General features: G+C 43.3%; 1 protein-coding gene across 6 annotated transcripts in view; it reads right to left on the reverse strand.

Moving 5' to 3' along the window:
• The window catches only part of CPEB4 (cytoplasmic polyadenylation element binding protein 4), a 61,605-nt gene extending 57,657 nt beyond the window's left edge, over nucleotides 1–3,948 (reverse strand). For 5 of the 6 annotated variants that reach the window (XM_077895508.1, XM_077895507.1, XM_077895505.1 and 2 more), the window contains exon 1: nucleotides 1,387–3,948. In XM_077895508.1, coding sequence (XP_077751634.1) covers nucleotides 1,387–2,511 — 1,125 coding nt within the window. In that variant the 5' untranslated portion in view covers nucleotides 2,512–3,948. The remainder of the gene's footprint in view (nucleotides 1–1,386) is intronic. The other variant, XM_077895506.1, reaches the window with a different exon arrangement.
• Between the last annotated feature and the right edge of the window lie 13,865 nt (nucleotides 3,949–17,813).

Below are 17,813 nucleotides of genomic sequence, written 5' to 3' on the forward strand. Positions count from 1 at the left end.
AATTCCTTGGACATTTAATAAGCTTCTCTTGGCAAACTTGCCTTAACAGTAAACAAATTATTAATCAAAACAGATAATTCTGCTTGTACTGATATCGTATTTGGGAACACTGAAACTGGTTTGTAATCTATTTTAGCCCTTGCAGAAAGAGCTCTAAAATAACCCTCTATCTGTGGTGCATGTGTATATATTATATATACATGTATACATGTATACAGATACATATTTTAATCCTTGTTTTTTTTTTTTTAACCTAGAGTTTGTACTCTTAGCAGCTGTGTACTTTTGGGCAAGTTACATCTTTCTGATACTCAATTTTCTCATCTGCAAAATGGGGATAATAGAATTTACCCTGTAGGGGTCATTGAGAGGACTGATTCAATGTTAGGTTATTATCCCATATAAATTTCCTAAACACATATAAACAATCATACCCCCAAAGTATATGAACTCAGTGGGGCGTCTAATGTTCAATTAACTATGAAATTCCCTTTATTTTATATCTATCAACTAGACCAGCTGTTTATTAATTCAAAAACATCAAGCCATGTGACTCATGCAGAATAAGGATACACTGGTGGCAAGAAAGACAAGTGATCTTTGCCTGGATCTATTTTTAGGAATGGTTTATCTCCACCCCTAGTGTTAACACTGGAAAATAAACAAATGGATGAAAGGCATCATAAAAGAGTCACTCTGAGATCAACAGTTTCATGGTATTTGAAAATAAATGGGGATGAAGAAAACATTTAGATCATTTCTGTACCAGTCCTTACTGACATAGGGCAGGCTGGAATTTGCAAAGAGGTTTAAGAGGAATTGCTGAATTGATGAATTCAGACTGTTCAGACTGCAAGGTTCAAAGAGGTTCCAGGTTTAAAATGTAACCAGTGAGAAAACTATAATTCAATAGTTGGTTTTCAGCGAATCACTACCCTACAGTGAAGAAAAAAAAAATGATTTTTTTTTGTTATACGGTTACTTCATCTGGGCAGAAAATGATCATCAGTTTCCACAACGAAGTATATACTTATATCTATATATTATTTTTTCTCACCTAAAAAAGTAGGGAAAAACCAGCCCTGATGATCTTGTCAGGCTAAAAAGATGTTATAGTTAATAATTATGACATCACCAGCGACCTGTTTTCAGAATCATGCCAATTCATACTATTATCATGGGGACGATTACAATTAGAAATTTATCAAAAAACGGCTAAGTATTTTGTTCCAAATTATACTCCTGTCCTGCCATAACATTTGGTAATTAACTCATTTGCTAAGAAGAGTTCTGATATGTACATAGACCATTCAAACTCTCTTAAACAGATATTACACCACGCAATTTCCTTATTCATCTTAATCTATTCATGGAACATAATCTTACCGGAAAAGGAAAAATGTTGTCAGCCCTGTTCAAGCTGTCTTCCATCCAGGATTTAGGAGCAAAGGCAGAGCTGGGGCGAGCGTACTTCTGCAGCTGAATATGATTGCTTGCAAAATTTTTCTTCAAAGGCGAGATGGAGTTCAGGGGCGTTATTCCTCCATTCAGCCCTCTGCGGTGATCTCGGCCTTGGGAACCTCCCCAGCCACCATATCCACCACCTCCCGGGCTCCACGAAGAAGACGGTGTAGGAGAGGGACTCTGGTAGCTGCTCCATGGAGAGGGGGGTTTGTTAAGATTATTCGCCAAATGAGGCAGCTGGTTAAAAGCAGCATTTCTATGTGTGAAAGGTGGGGGATGGGGACTGGCAGGAGACCTCCTCTGCTGCTGATGCTGGCTGTGATGATGCTGGAAATGAGGGTGATGAGGGTGGTGCTGTGAGAGAGGCCCGATCTGAGGGGAGAAGCTGCCTCCAAAGCCAGGGCTGACATGATGGGGAAAATTTTGAAACAACAGAGCACCGTTATTAGCTGAAGCAGCCGGGACCCCTCCCTGGTGAAAGAAACTTGCATCTTCATTGATGATTGTAGAGGAAGAAGGTGCTATCGCTGCTGACCAGTTACTGAAACCAGTAAGAGACGATGCACTAGACGTCAAGGGTTGGGTTGAAGTACCTAGCCCCGTGGCTTCTTGATAATCAAACCCTGTCAACACTGGTGACTCAATTCTTATTTTCTCCTTCCCATTGCCATTTTCTGAAGAATTGTCCCCTTGATTTTCTTCTGATTTTGCCTTCTCGGATTCAGGCAGTATTCCAGCTTCCTGACCTGGACTGGGGGAGAGCTGCTGCTTTTCTAAAGGGTCTTGCTGTTCCTGTTGCTGACTTTTTGCTTTTTCCGACCCCAAGATCTCATCCTGAATGTTATGGGTAGCTGGAGCAGGAAAGAGCCAAGCTGACCCGGCACTGCTGCCATTGGCAGCTGTGTTATTATTTATAAAAGCAGCAGGGCTGGGGGTGGCATTTTGGTGATGGTGTGGAGGCTGCAGATGTGGATGGAATCTGACTGGAAAAGCAGATTTATTCCCAGTATTGCTTTGCACTAGCACTCCAAACCCGTAATCCCCCATTTATTATTTTTAGGATCAGATTCTTACAATAAAAAATGACAACCTGATGTCTCACGTCTTTGTATCCTCTACCCAAAATTTAAGTCGTTTGTTTGAAATGTCTTATTTATAGCTAGCTCAAAGATCGCAGCTTATCACTTGAAATAGTTCTGATTTGGAATTCTGGTCTCTGAAAGAAAATAAAAACTAAAAAAACAAACAAACAAACAAAAAAAACTCTTAAAACATTGACATGAATCCAACTGGGCTTATTTCTAGGAGGGAATAAAAACGAAGAGGGTAAAAATCAAGTCTTTGGTTAGTAAAATAGGCGCTTTCTTTTTCCAAAGGAAAATGTACATGAATGACAAAAACACAGCTTCTCAAGCATCTATGGATGTAGAAGAATAAGCATTGCGCGGAGTAAAAATATATATATATATATATATATATATAATTTAACAATCACATATGGTCTTCCTCAGCAGTTTAGATTCACTCACATAAAAATTAGAATAGGGCTAAGAGGAGAATACGTTCTTTTCTTGGCAGCTTGGTTAAAAAAAAAATCAGGAATAATTTAAGAACATTATATATTATATATTTATATATATAGATTATATTAGGTTATCTGGGGTGGGAGGTGAATTCCTGGTTGCGGGAGAGGAAATCAGCATTGACTAATGGAAAGATGATTGCAGGGAGGTTTCTGCTGTTCCTGGTCCTGTTTCTGCTCTTTCACGGGGTGCAGTTTTGGCCTCTGGGGCTGTTCCTGAGGCTTCGGGTGCAGATCTTGCTGCGGTCGCTGTTCCTGGGCTCCCCCCGGCCTCCTCTCCCCCATGAAATGTGCTGGAAACACCCGTTTCTCCCTCTGGCGGGGGGGCGGGGGGGGCGGAGATCGCGATCAGGAAGGATTAGCGAGACTCGGCGAGGGCGAGGGCGAGGGCGAGCTGGCGGCCCGGGGGTGCGGGGGCCAACGGGGCGACCTGGAAGGTCCTGCGGTTTCGGCCTCTTCCCCTCTCTGCGGCTCCGGGGTTTTTTTCCCTCATGGGACCCAGGGGCGGTTTGTTCAGTTCTCTCAGTTCGATTCTCCGCAGGGGGAAAAAAAGAGGAAAAAAAGGGAAAACCCACTAGTGTAGTTATTCTAAAAGAGAAGGGCCTCCCCCCTTTGTGCTCTCTCTTTTTTCCCCCGGATTTTAGAGAAATCTATAATTTAGAAGGCTTTTGTTTCTCCTCACGGTTGCTGGGCCGTCGCCGCCGCCGCCGCCGTCGCTTTACCCTGGTCCCGCAGTCCCCGCTGTCGTTGCGGACTCCGCCTGGCTCTTCTTCTCTCCTTCTTCCTCCTCTTCCTCCTCCGCTGTCGCCGCCGCCGCCGCCGCCGCCACCGCCTCCCGGTGCCCGGGTCCCGCAGCCGCGGCTGAGTCCTTCTCCTCAGGACCTAGCCGAGTGAAATGACAACCAGCTGGAAAGACCGAGAGACACTTCCGGTTCGATGAGGGCGGGGTAGGGTACCGAGGGCGCCCCGCCCACCTGCCGAACTACCAATCAGCTGTTAGGATTTAGACTAGGCCACGCCCCCGGCTCAGGTTCCCTCCTAGGAAGGTCGAAAACTTACCTCCAGAGACGCCCCTTCCGTCTGCGCCTCGCCCAGCGAGGCCTGGTGCCTGGAACCCGCTCCCCTACCCAGAGTGAGCGCGGCAGGTGGCCATCTTTAGTGTGGGCAGAGGGACTCCTTCGCAGTTTCTCTCCGTTCCCCACGCTTTGCAGGAGTTGCAGATAGGGATACACGGAAGAGAAGGGATCCCTCTAGCACTGGGAAAAACTGTCAGAGTCTTGGGGATCCAAGTGGCGGCCGGTGAAACCACGGATGAACGGGAAGCCTGCCCACAGTAAAGGTGGGTCCCCAGGCGTCACGTGCTTTGGCCCGAGCTCCGCCCCAGAGGGATCTGGAAGGGGAGGCGGGTCTCCCCAGCCGCTGTGCCGTGCCTAGAACTGCGTACGTCCTTGTGCTGGCTGTATCCCCCGCGCGGACTCTCCCTTCACCTTCCAGTCCCCCGCCCCCACCCCCCAGCCTGGCTTGGTTGCCCGCCTGGTGCAGCCTCTCAAGCACAAAGATAGAGCTGCCGTAAGCGTACGTGGTGGAGCCCTCTTCCCCGTCCTGTTCTGGTCCACCGCACGGGCTGTACCAGAGGGACATTGCCAACACGAAAATCTCATCGTGGTCCTCACCTGTTCAGATCTCTTTCTGTGGACGAGGCCAAACCCCCTAGTCTGCTAATCAAGGCCTTTCCGCTCTCTGGCCAGTGCATCTTCAACGCCTCATCTCCGAACAAATGCCCCACGCTAAGCTGCTCCAAACGTTTTGACATGCCCTTTCCTTTCTTCATTTGTTTCGTTTTAGGAATCCGTTCGAAAGCTACCCACTCTCTCTCAAGTGCATCCATGGCTCCTGAGTCCTGTGTCTGTCTCTCATGCTCGTTCATCACGCTGTGGTAATGGCTGCTTCTGTCGGCCAGACCTGTGCTCCGCCCTGGGCTCACTGAGGAGAGGACCTGGAGGAGGCATTGCGGGATGGCTGCTGGAAAAAATGAACCAACCAACGATGGTGAAGTTAACCTTGAATGACAGTCGCTTTTCCAAGTCCGAATTATTTCATTTCTTCTGCTGTTTGGAGTTCTCATCTCTCAAACTTGGATGGGCAGGTCTTCCTTAGCCGCGCCGGTGGGCGTCTTGTTCACCTTTGCACATTCCCACTTACGACCTCCATCAGCACATGCTCATCAGCACATGCTCTCAGCACATGCTCTACAGACGTGAACGTTTTCCTTTAGTAGGAAACAAGAAATGAAAAATGAAGAGAAGGGCAGCCCCAGTGGCTCAGCGGTTTAGCGCCGCCTTCAGCCCAGGGCGTGATCCTGGAGACCCAGGATCGAGACCCAGGATCGACTCCCGCATGGGGCTCCCTGCATGGAGCCTGCTTCTGCCTCTGCCTGTGACCCTGTCTCTCATGAATAAATAAATAAAATCTTAAAAAAAAAGAAGAGAGAGAAGAAATCACAGTAGAGCCAGAGTAGGAAAACAAAGAGAGACCAAAGACTTTTAAGAAGAATCTTAGGAACAAAGGTGGTTTCCGTTTCATTTCTACAGCCCTCCCTGAATGGCCCTAACTTATTCTGCCTCAGTCTCTCAATCTGCTAACGGTTCCATGTACAATACCTATTTAGAGCCTTAAGAAGTGGTTTTTATTCTCTTTTCTCACATCACGACCATGAATCTTACCTCTGCAACTGTACTCTGAGTTCTTTGAGCGTAGGGACTGGGTCTTACTCTGCTGTTGGACATACCTGCAACTGGACATACCTTGAGACTTGCTGGTTCAGTTAGGTGTCATTGCCAACAGAATGGTTTCCCTGACTGCCCCTCTCTCTAACATATTGTAGATTCCTCTCTTCAAATTGCTGCTAGATGTCAGTAAGTTAGTTTCTTAAGGGCAGAGGTTTTATCTGATTTGTCTTTGTAGCCATAATGGCCAGCCATAATGGCCAGCATAGGGTCTGGTACAAAGCAGACTGGGAACATGCTTGTTGAGTGAATGAATGAATGAATGAATGAACGTTCAGTACCCAGCGTATGGTTGAGTCTTTTGCAGCTACCAATTCTCAGTGGCTAAAATGGCAGCCATGACTCGGAAGAAAAGGGACTATCTTTGAAACCCAATATTGTAATTTGAATCCTACCCCTGCTACTTCCTAGTTGCACTGCCCTGGGCTTTACCTCTATGAGCCCCTAGTTCCTCATAGATAAAATGTGAATGATATTTCCTGTCTCACTGGGTTGGTAAATTATATAAACTACATGTGAAGTGTTGGGCTGAGGTTTTGAAAAAAAAAATTAGTTCCTTATTACCATATGAAGCATAGAGAACTTGTACTTCACAAGTGTCTTTTGCCTAGAAGCAGCTGTGTACATGACTGAATCAGGAACCTGTGTTGGTTTGTAGATGGAGGAGGCACACCCGAGTCCCAGTCAGGGTGCTACTAGGTCAGCTTGATCTTTTAAGACTAAGTCAAATGTGGGCAGTAGGTTTGGGCTGAAATGAAGCTAAGATGATCACTATAGACATCGGGCTGCTGGTTAGGGAGTAGGAGCATGGGAGAGGGAAGGAGAAAACAATTCTTTTGGGTTAGTTGTCAGCTCAGAAACCCAGGATACCCAGCTTGGGACTGCCCTCCTTAAAAACATTCTGGCCACAGAAACCAGTCTGGGTAACCATGACAACAATTCAGCAGCTCCATTTAGGATCTCCAAAGGGATCTACAGTTGCAGATGAGTGCTGGCTTGAACGCTTTGCTGGCAGAAGAGAGCTACTCCGTGAAGCATTCTCACTGGGAGCCTTTCAGGTTGCGGAGAAGGCAAGCTCTGTCCAAACATTAAGGTACTACCAGATAAAAACAACAACAAAACAAAACAAACAAACAAACAAAAACCCTCCCTCCCTGTCCAGCAAGAGGTTGACACACCTTCAGAGAACTTGTAGACTAGTGAATGCAAGTACCCTGCTGGCTATTGCCCGGCCCCTCTGGGGTCAGACCCCAAATCCAAGCCTCCCAGGAAGCATGGCTCTAATATCTCCTTCACCAGCCTCTTTTAAAGCTTGGCAGGTGATATAAATCTCATCTCATAATCACACAGAATGAACTCTGCCCCATTCCAATTCTGATGTCCTCCACCACTGCCCTTGATGCATTTGTCAGCATTCTCCCAACAGCACACACCCAACTCCCCAGGGGCCTGCCTGGTGACTTTAGTAACCAGGGCTGCCACCCAAGGCCACTCATGTTGTGCACTAAACAACTACATAGGGCACCACAGACTATTATGTGAATATCACACCCTGGAGTTGGACAGTGTGGCAACCCTGCTTCAGTTCATTTGAGTAAAACAGAGGCACCTTATGGAAATATGACACCCATACAAAAAAGCGACTAGATACTACCATAAAATACATGAGCACATGCTCATTGCCTGCAGAAGTATTTAAAGCAATTGGTCCATTTATAGTTTAGAGTCGGTGGCCCAGGAGTTTTCTGTGATGGAATTGAAGGACACAGTGTCCTTGGTGTTGCTGAGTAGTGAGCTGTAGCGAGAAGACAAGTCTGGGCAGGTCCATGGTCCCGTCCCTAAGAGATTAATACTCAGCAGTTACTTTGCTTAGCTTCATTAATAAGCCTTCTAATGTAGGGTGGAATATATCTTTTACCAAAATTTTTAAAAATGTAACAATAATATTCCAACGGAGGTCCTATGCAGGTAGAGGAAGAGAGATGAGTGGAATTACCTTTGGAGTATCTTCTTTTCCAAAAGTGTCTGGACGCTCACTCCCAGAAGGCAAGCTGAACAGAAACAAAACCAAGTCTTGAAAGCAGGTTGTATTAAACCCCACCTCTGATCTTCACCCTGTTTTAATATTGAAAGGTGTGCACATTTACCTAGAAAACACTACTGTGTTTGTGGGTTTTTTACAGTTAATTTGCTGGGTTATATTTTCCCTTCTTATTTGTTCTTTTATAATCTGCACAAACCCTTTGCATTTTAAACACTGTTTTCCTCCTGCTTTCCCATTTAAGGTATTATCATTAACATAGAGTCCATAGTTAACAAGCCATTTTGGTGGGACTGGTGAAGCCAGTTCCTCCGATGCATTGTTACTGAATAAATGGCTTGGAAAAGTCCAAGACACAGACATGCTTCACTTGAAATTGTCTTATTCTGGCAAAGATTTTGGTGACCAGGAATAGGGGGCTGACCTTCTAAACTGTGACATGCATCACATGGGATGACTTGGGTTCTTTAGTGCCTCAGCCACCTGTGTGGATAGGCTGCTGACGTAGATTACTCCTTGCTGTTTTGATTGGGTACACTTCACTTCCCTGCACCAAACCCTGGCCATGCTGTTGAACAGCTGCCATCTTACACCCTTGTGGATAGGCTTGGAAGATTTTCATGTGTGATACTGGAAAAAGAATAGCCTTTTCGAGCTTGCAGAGATGCTTCAGGGTCCAGAGGTCAGAGAGCTAGGAGTCAGAGACCAAAATTCTAGCTCCAACATAGCTGTAAACTCACAAACACTGGTTCAATTTGTCTGATGATTTCCTTTCAGCCAGAAGTTTTACTATCTAAATAGTTTCACTTTAGAACCTTTAAGCAATAAAGGTTCAAAGAAAGGCATCTATAAAATTACTATGTTCCTTTTCTTTTATGTCCAAATTTCCTGGTTCCTTATTCTTAGAGTATATTTATTTCTAAAGAACAGTTAGAAGAGTGGATTCATAAGCATCCAACCTCACACTTTAGTGTGTTTCGGTCCTTATAGGAGCCCATCAAATGCAGATTTCCAGGCCCTGTCCTCCCAAAGATATTCTGATTATGTTTTCTCATCCTATTTTCCCATGAAATTTTAAAGTTCAAGAGATTTTTCTCAAAATAATGCAAGAGCAAGAAAACCCAAAATAAGAATGGCTAAAACAAAACAAAACAAAAGTTCCTTTCTCACATAAAAGAGGTTTGGGAGAGTCAATGTAGGGCTGGTGGGGTGGTTTCAAGAACCACCAGAGCCAGGTTCCTTCTCTCCCATTGCTTCTCTCCTCAAAATATAAGTTCTGCCTATGATCCAAGACAGTTGATCAAGTTCCAGCCATCACGTCTGTGTTTTCAAATGAAGAAAGGAGGAAGATGAAGAAGGACATGACTCTTCCTCTTTGAGGAAACTTTTCAGAAGACATAAACATCACTTTCATTCTCCTCCCTCTGGTGGGAACTTGGCTATATGGTCCCAACTTGGACAACACATGTGGTGTTTATTTCACACTCATGTACCTAGTTAAAAAGTGACATTCTGTTACCAATGAAGAAAAGGGGAGGTGGATACTGATGGGCGAGGCACTTTGGCCTAGATAAGTTTAGTGACTGGCCTGAGTCTTATAGCCAAGTCCGTGCCCTTGTTTTGCAGTTGAGGAAACAGGTCCAGGGGAGGGCCTTATTTAAAATAACTCAGTTATTTTGCCCAGGTATCTTGACTCAGAGCTCCTCCTCTACCTAGTGGTCCTCAAATTTTAGCATGCTCCAGAATTACCTGAAGGACAAGTTAAAACAAACCAGAATTTGATTGAATAGGGATAGGGTAGCACCGAGAATCTATGTTTCTAACAAGTTTTAGGTGCCAATGCCACTGGTTTGATAAACATGCTTTGAGAACCAGTGATCCACAGAACATCCCCACCTGGGATTAAGAAGGACTTCGGATTCACTGTGGCCAGCCTTAGTCCTCCTCCCCTTTTCTCTGGTTTACTCAATTGTGCTATGATTCATTCTCTCAATTGGCTAAGCCAAATGTAGGAGTCATCCTAAACTCTTCCTTCTTCTCCTCCTCCTCCATCCTTTTATAGTTGGTCCCAGGTTTTCGACATTTCTCTCTTCAGCATCTCCTCCTTCTCTCTGTCTCCCTCTTTGGTTCATATCTAATCATTTCTCACCTGAATTTTTTTGCAGATGCTGTCTTCAGGCTTAATACCTGGCTTTGCTCACTGAATCTTTCTAAATGGGGAGTCTACTTACATCACTCCATTGTTTAAACACTTTAAGTAGCTTCCTGATGTATTCAGCTATATTTTTCCTTTTTTAAAAGATTTGTTTGTTTGTTTGTTTTTGAGAGGGGAAGCAGACGGAAAGGGAGAGAAACCCAAATAGACACCGTGCTGGGCCCAACATGGGGCTCAGTCTCAACCCTGGGATCACTACCTGAGCCAAAAACAAGAGTCAGACACTTAACTGACCCAGGTGCCCCTCAACTGTATTCTTCAAACTTCAGTGATTTTCATTCCAGTATCACAATTTTTGCCATATTGGTATAGCTCCTTCACTGTCACACATTTAATGTTTCTGTCAGTTGGATTACCCTCTAAAAAAAAAACTTAAAAACTTGTTTAAGTTAGTGTGATTTACCACTCAAAATGAAAAACAACTATATTTACTATCACCAAAAAGTAATTGTCATGTTTAAATATGGAAAACAAAATAATGCTATGAATTTCTTCTAGATCCTATATGCATTTCAAAGGCTCTGATTTTCAGGGCTTCTTCCTTTTTCTTAAAAAAGGAAGATTAATAAGGTTAGAATGGTGCTAAAGACTTACTAGCCCAATCTTTAAAGATCTTCTTTACATAATTAGAGGGATTGAAAGAAAATGGAAAGGAAACTAAATTTCTCACAGCACGATTTAAAAGTATGCACTGCCTTGTCAGGGTGCCACCTGCAATCATCTTGTGTACCCCACTGGAAAAGGACCTACTGTCTGAAAAGCACTGTCAGGCTCCTTAACATGTCATCCTATGCACCTGACAGACTGGATGACATTTCAGCATCTGGCAACTCTCCCAGAGCATTGTTCCAAGCATCCTGAAAAACTTGAGGTTCCTTGAACTTCCCATCAGTCATGAATACTATTTACTACAAGTAACAGAATGCATGAGTAAGGATGACCTAACCAATAAAAGGTTATTTTTCTCACACATCAAGGAGTCTAGAGGTGGGTAGTTGCTCGTGCTCACTGGTCAATGATGTCAGGGCTCTGGATTGGAATCTCTGGATGTTCTTGTCCTTTACTTCAGAGCCTTAAGATGTCTGTCACAGACTCAGTCATGACACTGTGGCTCTCAGAGGCAAGAAACCAAGGGCTTCAAAGAATTGAGTTTCTAGTCATGAGCTTTCCTCTGATCAAAGAGAGTAAGTCTTTCCCAAGGGCCCTTCGGCATACTTCCTGTTACGGTCAGGAAGAACCTGGTCAGAACCTGGTTGGGTCACATGCCACAATCTAGACCAGACCTGGGCCCACCTTCCCCAAGACTAAAGAACCTCCAAAATGTGAAACATAGCATAAAACCAGGATTCTGCTAGCAAAGGTAAAGGGAGAGTTTTTGGAGAAGTCAAAAAGTGTCTCTTAGGCTTCCCACACAACTTCCTTAGGCCTTTCCACATGTGTCTGCCAAGAACACTACTTTGTTTGCCAGGGGAGCTCCTACTCAAGCATTCTCATTGGCCATCTTTGACCTCCCAACAAAGGTGAGTGTCTTCTCCTAAGTTGGCAGAGACACTTTGCCGTATAATTGACTATCATGTAAATGGTAGTTTAGATCTCACTCACTAGAGTTGCTCCTTTGGGTCAGCAACTTATCTCCTTTGTATCCTCTGGGTCTCGGCATAATGCTGGCACATAGTAGGCTTTCTTTACTGGGTGTTTGTTGAATTAAGGTTGAATTAATCAACTTTCCAAAGTAATAAATTTTAGGTTGAATATAACAAGAAGTGTACTTTGGAAAATCTTACAAAGAGCACTCTAGATTTTATTGTTGCATTTTGTATTGTGTTATGAAAAATAACAGCAATCTCCTATTAGCATGCATCAAGTTACTATTGGCATAGCACTTCTACCACACTGCTGATCTTCTGGCAAATCAGTCACTGTAAATCCTGGCAAGTGGTTTATAAACTTAGTAAACCACTTCAATCTTGTCTAAAACACATTATACATGGTAATAGCTTCATTTGGCCGAGTCAGTTTAGGTACCATTCCACGATTACATTAAGCTAGTCTGTATTGATATACCCTCAATGTTAAACAGCTTCTTAATGAAGTGGATTGCCTTGAAGCCATTGGATAGTGCATTCACACACACACACACACACACACACACACACAGGCATACATATAAGGTTATCACCACCCAAAAACAACTGCAGAGGCAGTAATTATATAATATTAATGAACAATATCATATACAGTTGGATGTGCCAGTCTCTAATGTAGCTGAGTTGATCCTCAGTAATGGGTTTCTTGATATGACCTGGCCCCCACAAAAGTACCTTCAGGTTCAACAGCCCAAGTAAAATAAAATAAATGCATAAATAATTTAGCAAGGGAAATAGGTAGCATTATGGCCACACTTCTGTGTGGCTGTTATTTAAAAGCCTGGCAGCTTGGCAGTTAGAAACCACTATGTCCAGGGGTGTTGTAATTCACCATTTGCTCAGAGTTGAAATGAGGCAGAGGAGAGCTCCAGGCCCCTAGCTCATTTTTTATTTAGAGGCAATTTTTTTAATCCATTCGGCCATTTAAGTTCCAAAAATAGAAAAAGGAAAAAGAAATAAACATGCTTCAAATTTAGAAGTTCAGAGGCTGGTTGGAGCCCTCGTTAGGCAAGATCTGGGATGCATTTTCTAAGCAACGTTTTACAAATCTGTAAGTGCGTGGTGGGGGTCTAAACATTCACTTCATTGAATATGTGTATTTCTTTTTAATCCCTGTATGGTGGTTTATGAGGCAGAGTTTTTCAAATTTTAGTCTTTTTAATATACTCAGACACAGGATTTTTTGCTGTATTATTATATGACCTATCTTACTATTCACCCAGCATTATTTGTAAATGGACTCAACTTTTAAAACTTAACTAAATAAGTTTAAAAGGAAAATTTTATATCACTAATGTAAATAGAGAAATCAATGTCGTGTCATAAACAGATGCTACCATTTATTTTTTTCCTGACATACACTGAAATAAATACAGATAGAGTCAAACAAATGCCTAGCAATTCAAAGTTCCTCTGTGTACCACCTGAAAGCATCTTAAAGACTGTCAGTGGCACTTTCAGGGAAGCACTGCCTTACTGATTAAGAACACACACCTTTTGAATGAGGCAGGAATGGATCAAATCCCATCTCTACCATTTACCAGAGTGCCATTTGCCATTTGCTGAATGACCCATGAGCAGATGTGTTTGTCGAGCCTCAGTTTCTGCACCTGGAAAATGGGGATAAAAATTGTCAAGCAGTTCTTTGAGAGGACAATATGAAGCAATACATGTAAAGCTCTCGCCATAGCACCTAACCTATAGCAAATGCCCAAGAACTGTCAGCTATGATTATGATTAATTTGTGACTGGGGAGATATGTGATTATAGAGCACCAACCACTAACAAATTCAGTTCAGAACAAACAAAATCAGGTGTCTACCATGTGACAGGCTCTGCAGTAGGCCCCACAGACATGGAGATAATTCTCAAAGTGACAGACATAAAGACCTAAAGACAGCAGTGTATGCGAAGCGAAGTATGAGGGGTATGTGCTCAGGTTATTATGGCAAGCTAGAGGAAAACATGAGGAAAGTCGGCATCACAAAAACAAAAGGTGCAAATCCACACATCAGGGCTTTCCTGCTGGGTTACAAGGATATTCATCAGTACTAGAAGGTACCAAGTAAATTGGATTTCTGCTGGAGAACAGAAGATGCATGAAATTCAAACATATATACAGCAATGGAGACATATCATTATTTACTTATAGGCTTAAGTGACACTAATGAATTGGTGCATATCATTTTCAAAGCCAAATAGTGGTCAAGCGACATATAAATGGAATTTTAATTTTCTTTCCTTCCATAGATGTCACAGACAGGTGGTTCCCAGATATTTTAGATTGGGCCTGCTGAGTAATTTGCTTTTTTAAAAGTCATTACTTGTTAACATGTAGAGATTATGCAATTTCATAAGAAATCCCAGATTTGTATCTTTTTTTTTTTAAATGGAAGATGTGGCCATCTGGATTCCTACATATGGCAATTTGGGGCTGGAGTTAAGCGGTTGCTGTTCTCGTAAGATGGGGTGTTCACTATTCAGTTCACTATAGTCCCTGCCCATCCAGCTGATCATGTTGCTTTAGGAACCAGGCAAGTGGCATCCCACCTCTAGCCCCATGCCTTAGAGGCACCACTCTGGCTCCGCTCCAAAGGCACCCTTTTCCAGGAGTTTATGGAGCCAAGGAACCCCTGTACTGCCTCTTTTACACCACACTGCTGGTGCCTGGAATTGCCTTCCCATGTGACCTGTGCCTGCTTCCAGAACCTGCAGAAACCTCTTTCTCAGATAGTGCTTCTAAAGGTGAATACCACTGCAAGAGTACATACCCTCGGCCTTAGGGGTGGCCAAGAGAAAGCTTGGGTAATTGGGGGGAACTTTGGGCTAAGGACCATATCATCATTTTCAGGTAAGGAAGTCTGAGGAGTCTGAGAATTCTAACCTTGAACTTGGCCTTCCAGATTCCATTATAAAGGTGTGTTTGTCAAAATAGGAGACTAGACCATACTTCAATTTGTTAGTTCTATTTATAACTTAAAAGTAGTTAGGCATATGGTAGACAGACTTGCATTTATACTCTTTCTTTCTCTAGGCCTGCAAATGTTAGCAAATATTAGGACTGGGCCAGTGGGTAGATTTCACTTCTCTCTCTTTGCTACCTGACCCCCATTCATACTTGAGTTTGTGGCTCTCACTAGATGTGAGCATCATGAGGGGGGCACCCACCAATCTGCCCCTAGTACAGTCCTCCTGGGTATCCAGTGAATATTGAATGAGTGACTAGGTAATCTGAGAGCTGATATCTCAGGTTAATCCTGTTGGAATTATTTTCTTCTGTCATTTATGTATACACGTCACAATTATTTTAAATTTTCTCTTTACAATGCCATTTATTGCTAGATCTTTTTTGGGGTGATTTCTATTTTTCAGATTTAAAATGAATTTATATACATGGAGAAATAGTCCAAAAGGTTTAAAAAAGCAAAAAGAACCTCACACGTTGCCCTAACTCCACTGATGCCACCATTATTCACATTTCAATATCTTTACTTCCAATCTTTTTTCATCAATTTCTTTTCATGGTTGAGACCCTACCCAGAGATTGATGATGGTGAGCTGCCACATTCCAACTATTTGAGCAGGTTTCCTGCTGCCATTTGTCATCCTTGCTATGCATTTTAAAAGATAAATTGCCTAAGAAACTTCTTGATTTCATGAAGAAATATTGAAGCAAGGAGCATTATGAACACTTTCCAGAGAGGTGAATGACATGGTTATAAATTTGTGGGTGTGAAATAGTTCATGATATGCTCTATTTCCCAATCGTTCATCATTTTTATCAACATCATGATCACTATCAAAGGTCAACTATTAGCCATCTAATTGTTTACAACCTTTTTCTGTGAAGGTCTGTATGAAAAATGCTGCATACACTTGGCCCATTCCCTTTCAAAGCTGACACACTGCCATGGATATGTGCTTGTGATTCAATCACCCATCCACACACGTCCATCAGGTGATGCCCCAAGGCGTGCTACCTCAAGATCCCGAGACTATCCAGGGCAATAGGGGAGAGATAACTAAATTCCATATTGCATGACAAGCCAGTAAATAAGGGTGCTGTGGGGACACAGGAGAGAGGCTACCTTACTCAGCCTGAGCTCCAGGGAGGGCTTCGGAGAAGAGGGGAAATTTGAGCGCTGTCTGGAAAGCTGAGCTAGGGGTTGGCAGGTGTGGAAAGGAATCAGGTGTCAGGTTGAGGCCCCTTGAGGGTGTGGCTGGTGAGGAGGAGAGCACCTAACCCATATTCATCGATGACTGTGTACTAGCTATTGAAGGGCCATGCTGGGTCCTCAGAGGCTAGAGATGGAGGGGCTAATGAATGAATACGTAAATAGACCTTTGGCTGACATCCCACCTCATGGAACATTTCAGATCTACATCCCAATAATGAAGCCTAAATTCGAGGCATTCTAGAATTATCCCTAATAGAAGTAATTTAAAATGCCCTCAAGGGGTGCGTGAGTGGCTCATTTGGTTAAGGGTCTGTCTGCCTTGGGGTTCAGGTCATGATGGGAACGAGCCCTGACCCTGCATCACAGCATAAGGGTCCCTGCGCAGTGGGGAGCCTGCTTCTCTGCCTCCCACTCCCCCTGCTTGTATGCTCTCTCTCTCTGTCAAATAAGTAAAATCTTATAAATAAATAAATAAATAAATAGCCCTCTATAATTTGGCAATGTCTATCAAAAATGAGCATTGCCCAAGACCCAGAAATTCTATTTCCTTAACAAGGGCCCTATGTTCTGTGAATTACTTCTGCAATCAAAGATTAATTACAACAATAAAAATGTTCTAACTTTCATGGTAAATCAGTACCACCAATTTGGGAACAAATTGAGCAAGATGAAATAAGACACTAAAATGTTCCTACCCTGTCACTCAGTCATTTTCTTTTTAGAAATCCATCCAAAGGAAGTCACCTGGGAAGTCACAAAAGCTTTTCATATAAAGATGTTCAATGTGGTATTATTTATTGCAGTGGGGGAAAAAAAGGATTCATCTGAAATGTTCAATAATGGGTAAAAGCTCAAGTGGTAAGTTTGCATATGGGATGTTGGGAAGCCATCAAAACTTGGTTGCAGAAGAGTCTTTATTGACTTGTAAAAATGTTAACAAAGTAACTATTAAGTCAGAATACAGAAATGTGAAGATAGTGTGATCTCTAACATAATACCAGCACAAACACACATCTACAAGACTCATGGGAGTGGGCTGGGCCACCCAGGAGAGCAATTTGACTGGGTCTCATGTTCACTTTTGGTCTCAAATTTAGCCTTTTGACATGATCTCTAAATGCAGCTTTATAAATAATCACAGGGATATCCTGAATAGTTACACAGTCACAGTTACACTCTTGCCATTTAGCAATCATGTGACTCTGATTGTTGCATGTAAACATTTAAAATACAGCACGATTTTTTCCCATCTTGCTTTAAAGTGTTGCTCCACAAATAGAGGAAGCTCAGACTGCTCTCTCTTATGGAGAGGGCCTGTTCTGCCATAGGTACAAAGGGGCACAAGGAAACATCCCAGCTAGGAGTGTATGTGCTGATTGTCTCTTGGTAGTGGGATTACAGGCTTTTTAATGGACAGTTTTTTGCTTTTCCTAAACTTTCTACAATGAGTGTGTGTATCTCTTTCATAATTTAAAAATAGCTCCTAGAGTGAAAATTAAAAAAAAAAAAAATGGAAAAGGAAATGTCCTTCTTTAAAACACAAAAGCAGCGCCTGGCCTAGAATGTGCCACATCAGGATGTCCCCGGGCGGAGACGGAGGCAGACTGGCACCAGGGCTGGGCAGAAAGAATGCAGTTGGACCCTGCTCCAGTATGTCACCGAAAGGCCGGCGATGACTTCTGCCCACACCCGTCCCCACACTGTACTTCTGTGTTAGGCTGGAGCAATTCTGCAAGCCAGAGGGGCCAGATGATTCTGGTTCAGAGCAGGACCTGACAGTTGGAGGGGGTGGGGAGATAGTCCAGACTCCTGATAAACTGGGTGAACCTGCAGCCCCGGTTCCTGTGGCTCTAAATCAGGGTGCGTGGGAGCAATGAGGAGCCGCTCATTTGCAGGAACAA

Source organism: Canis aureus, chromosome 4, assembly GCF_053574225.1.
Source record: "Canis aureus isolate CA01 chromosome 4, VMU_Caureus_v.1.0, whole genome shotgun sequence".
Taxonomy (NCBI): domain Eukaryota; kingdom Metazoa; phylum Chordata; class Mammalia; order Carnivora; family Canidae; genus Canis; species Canis aureus.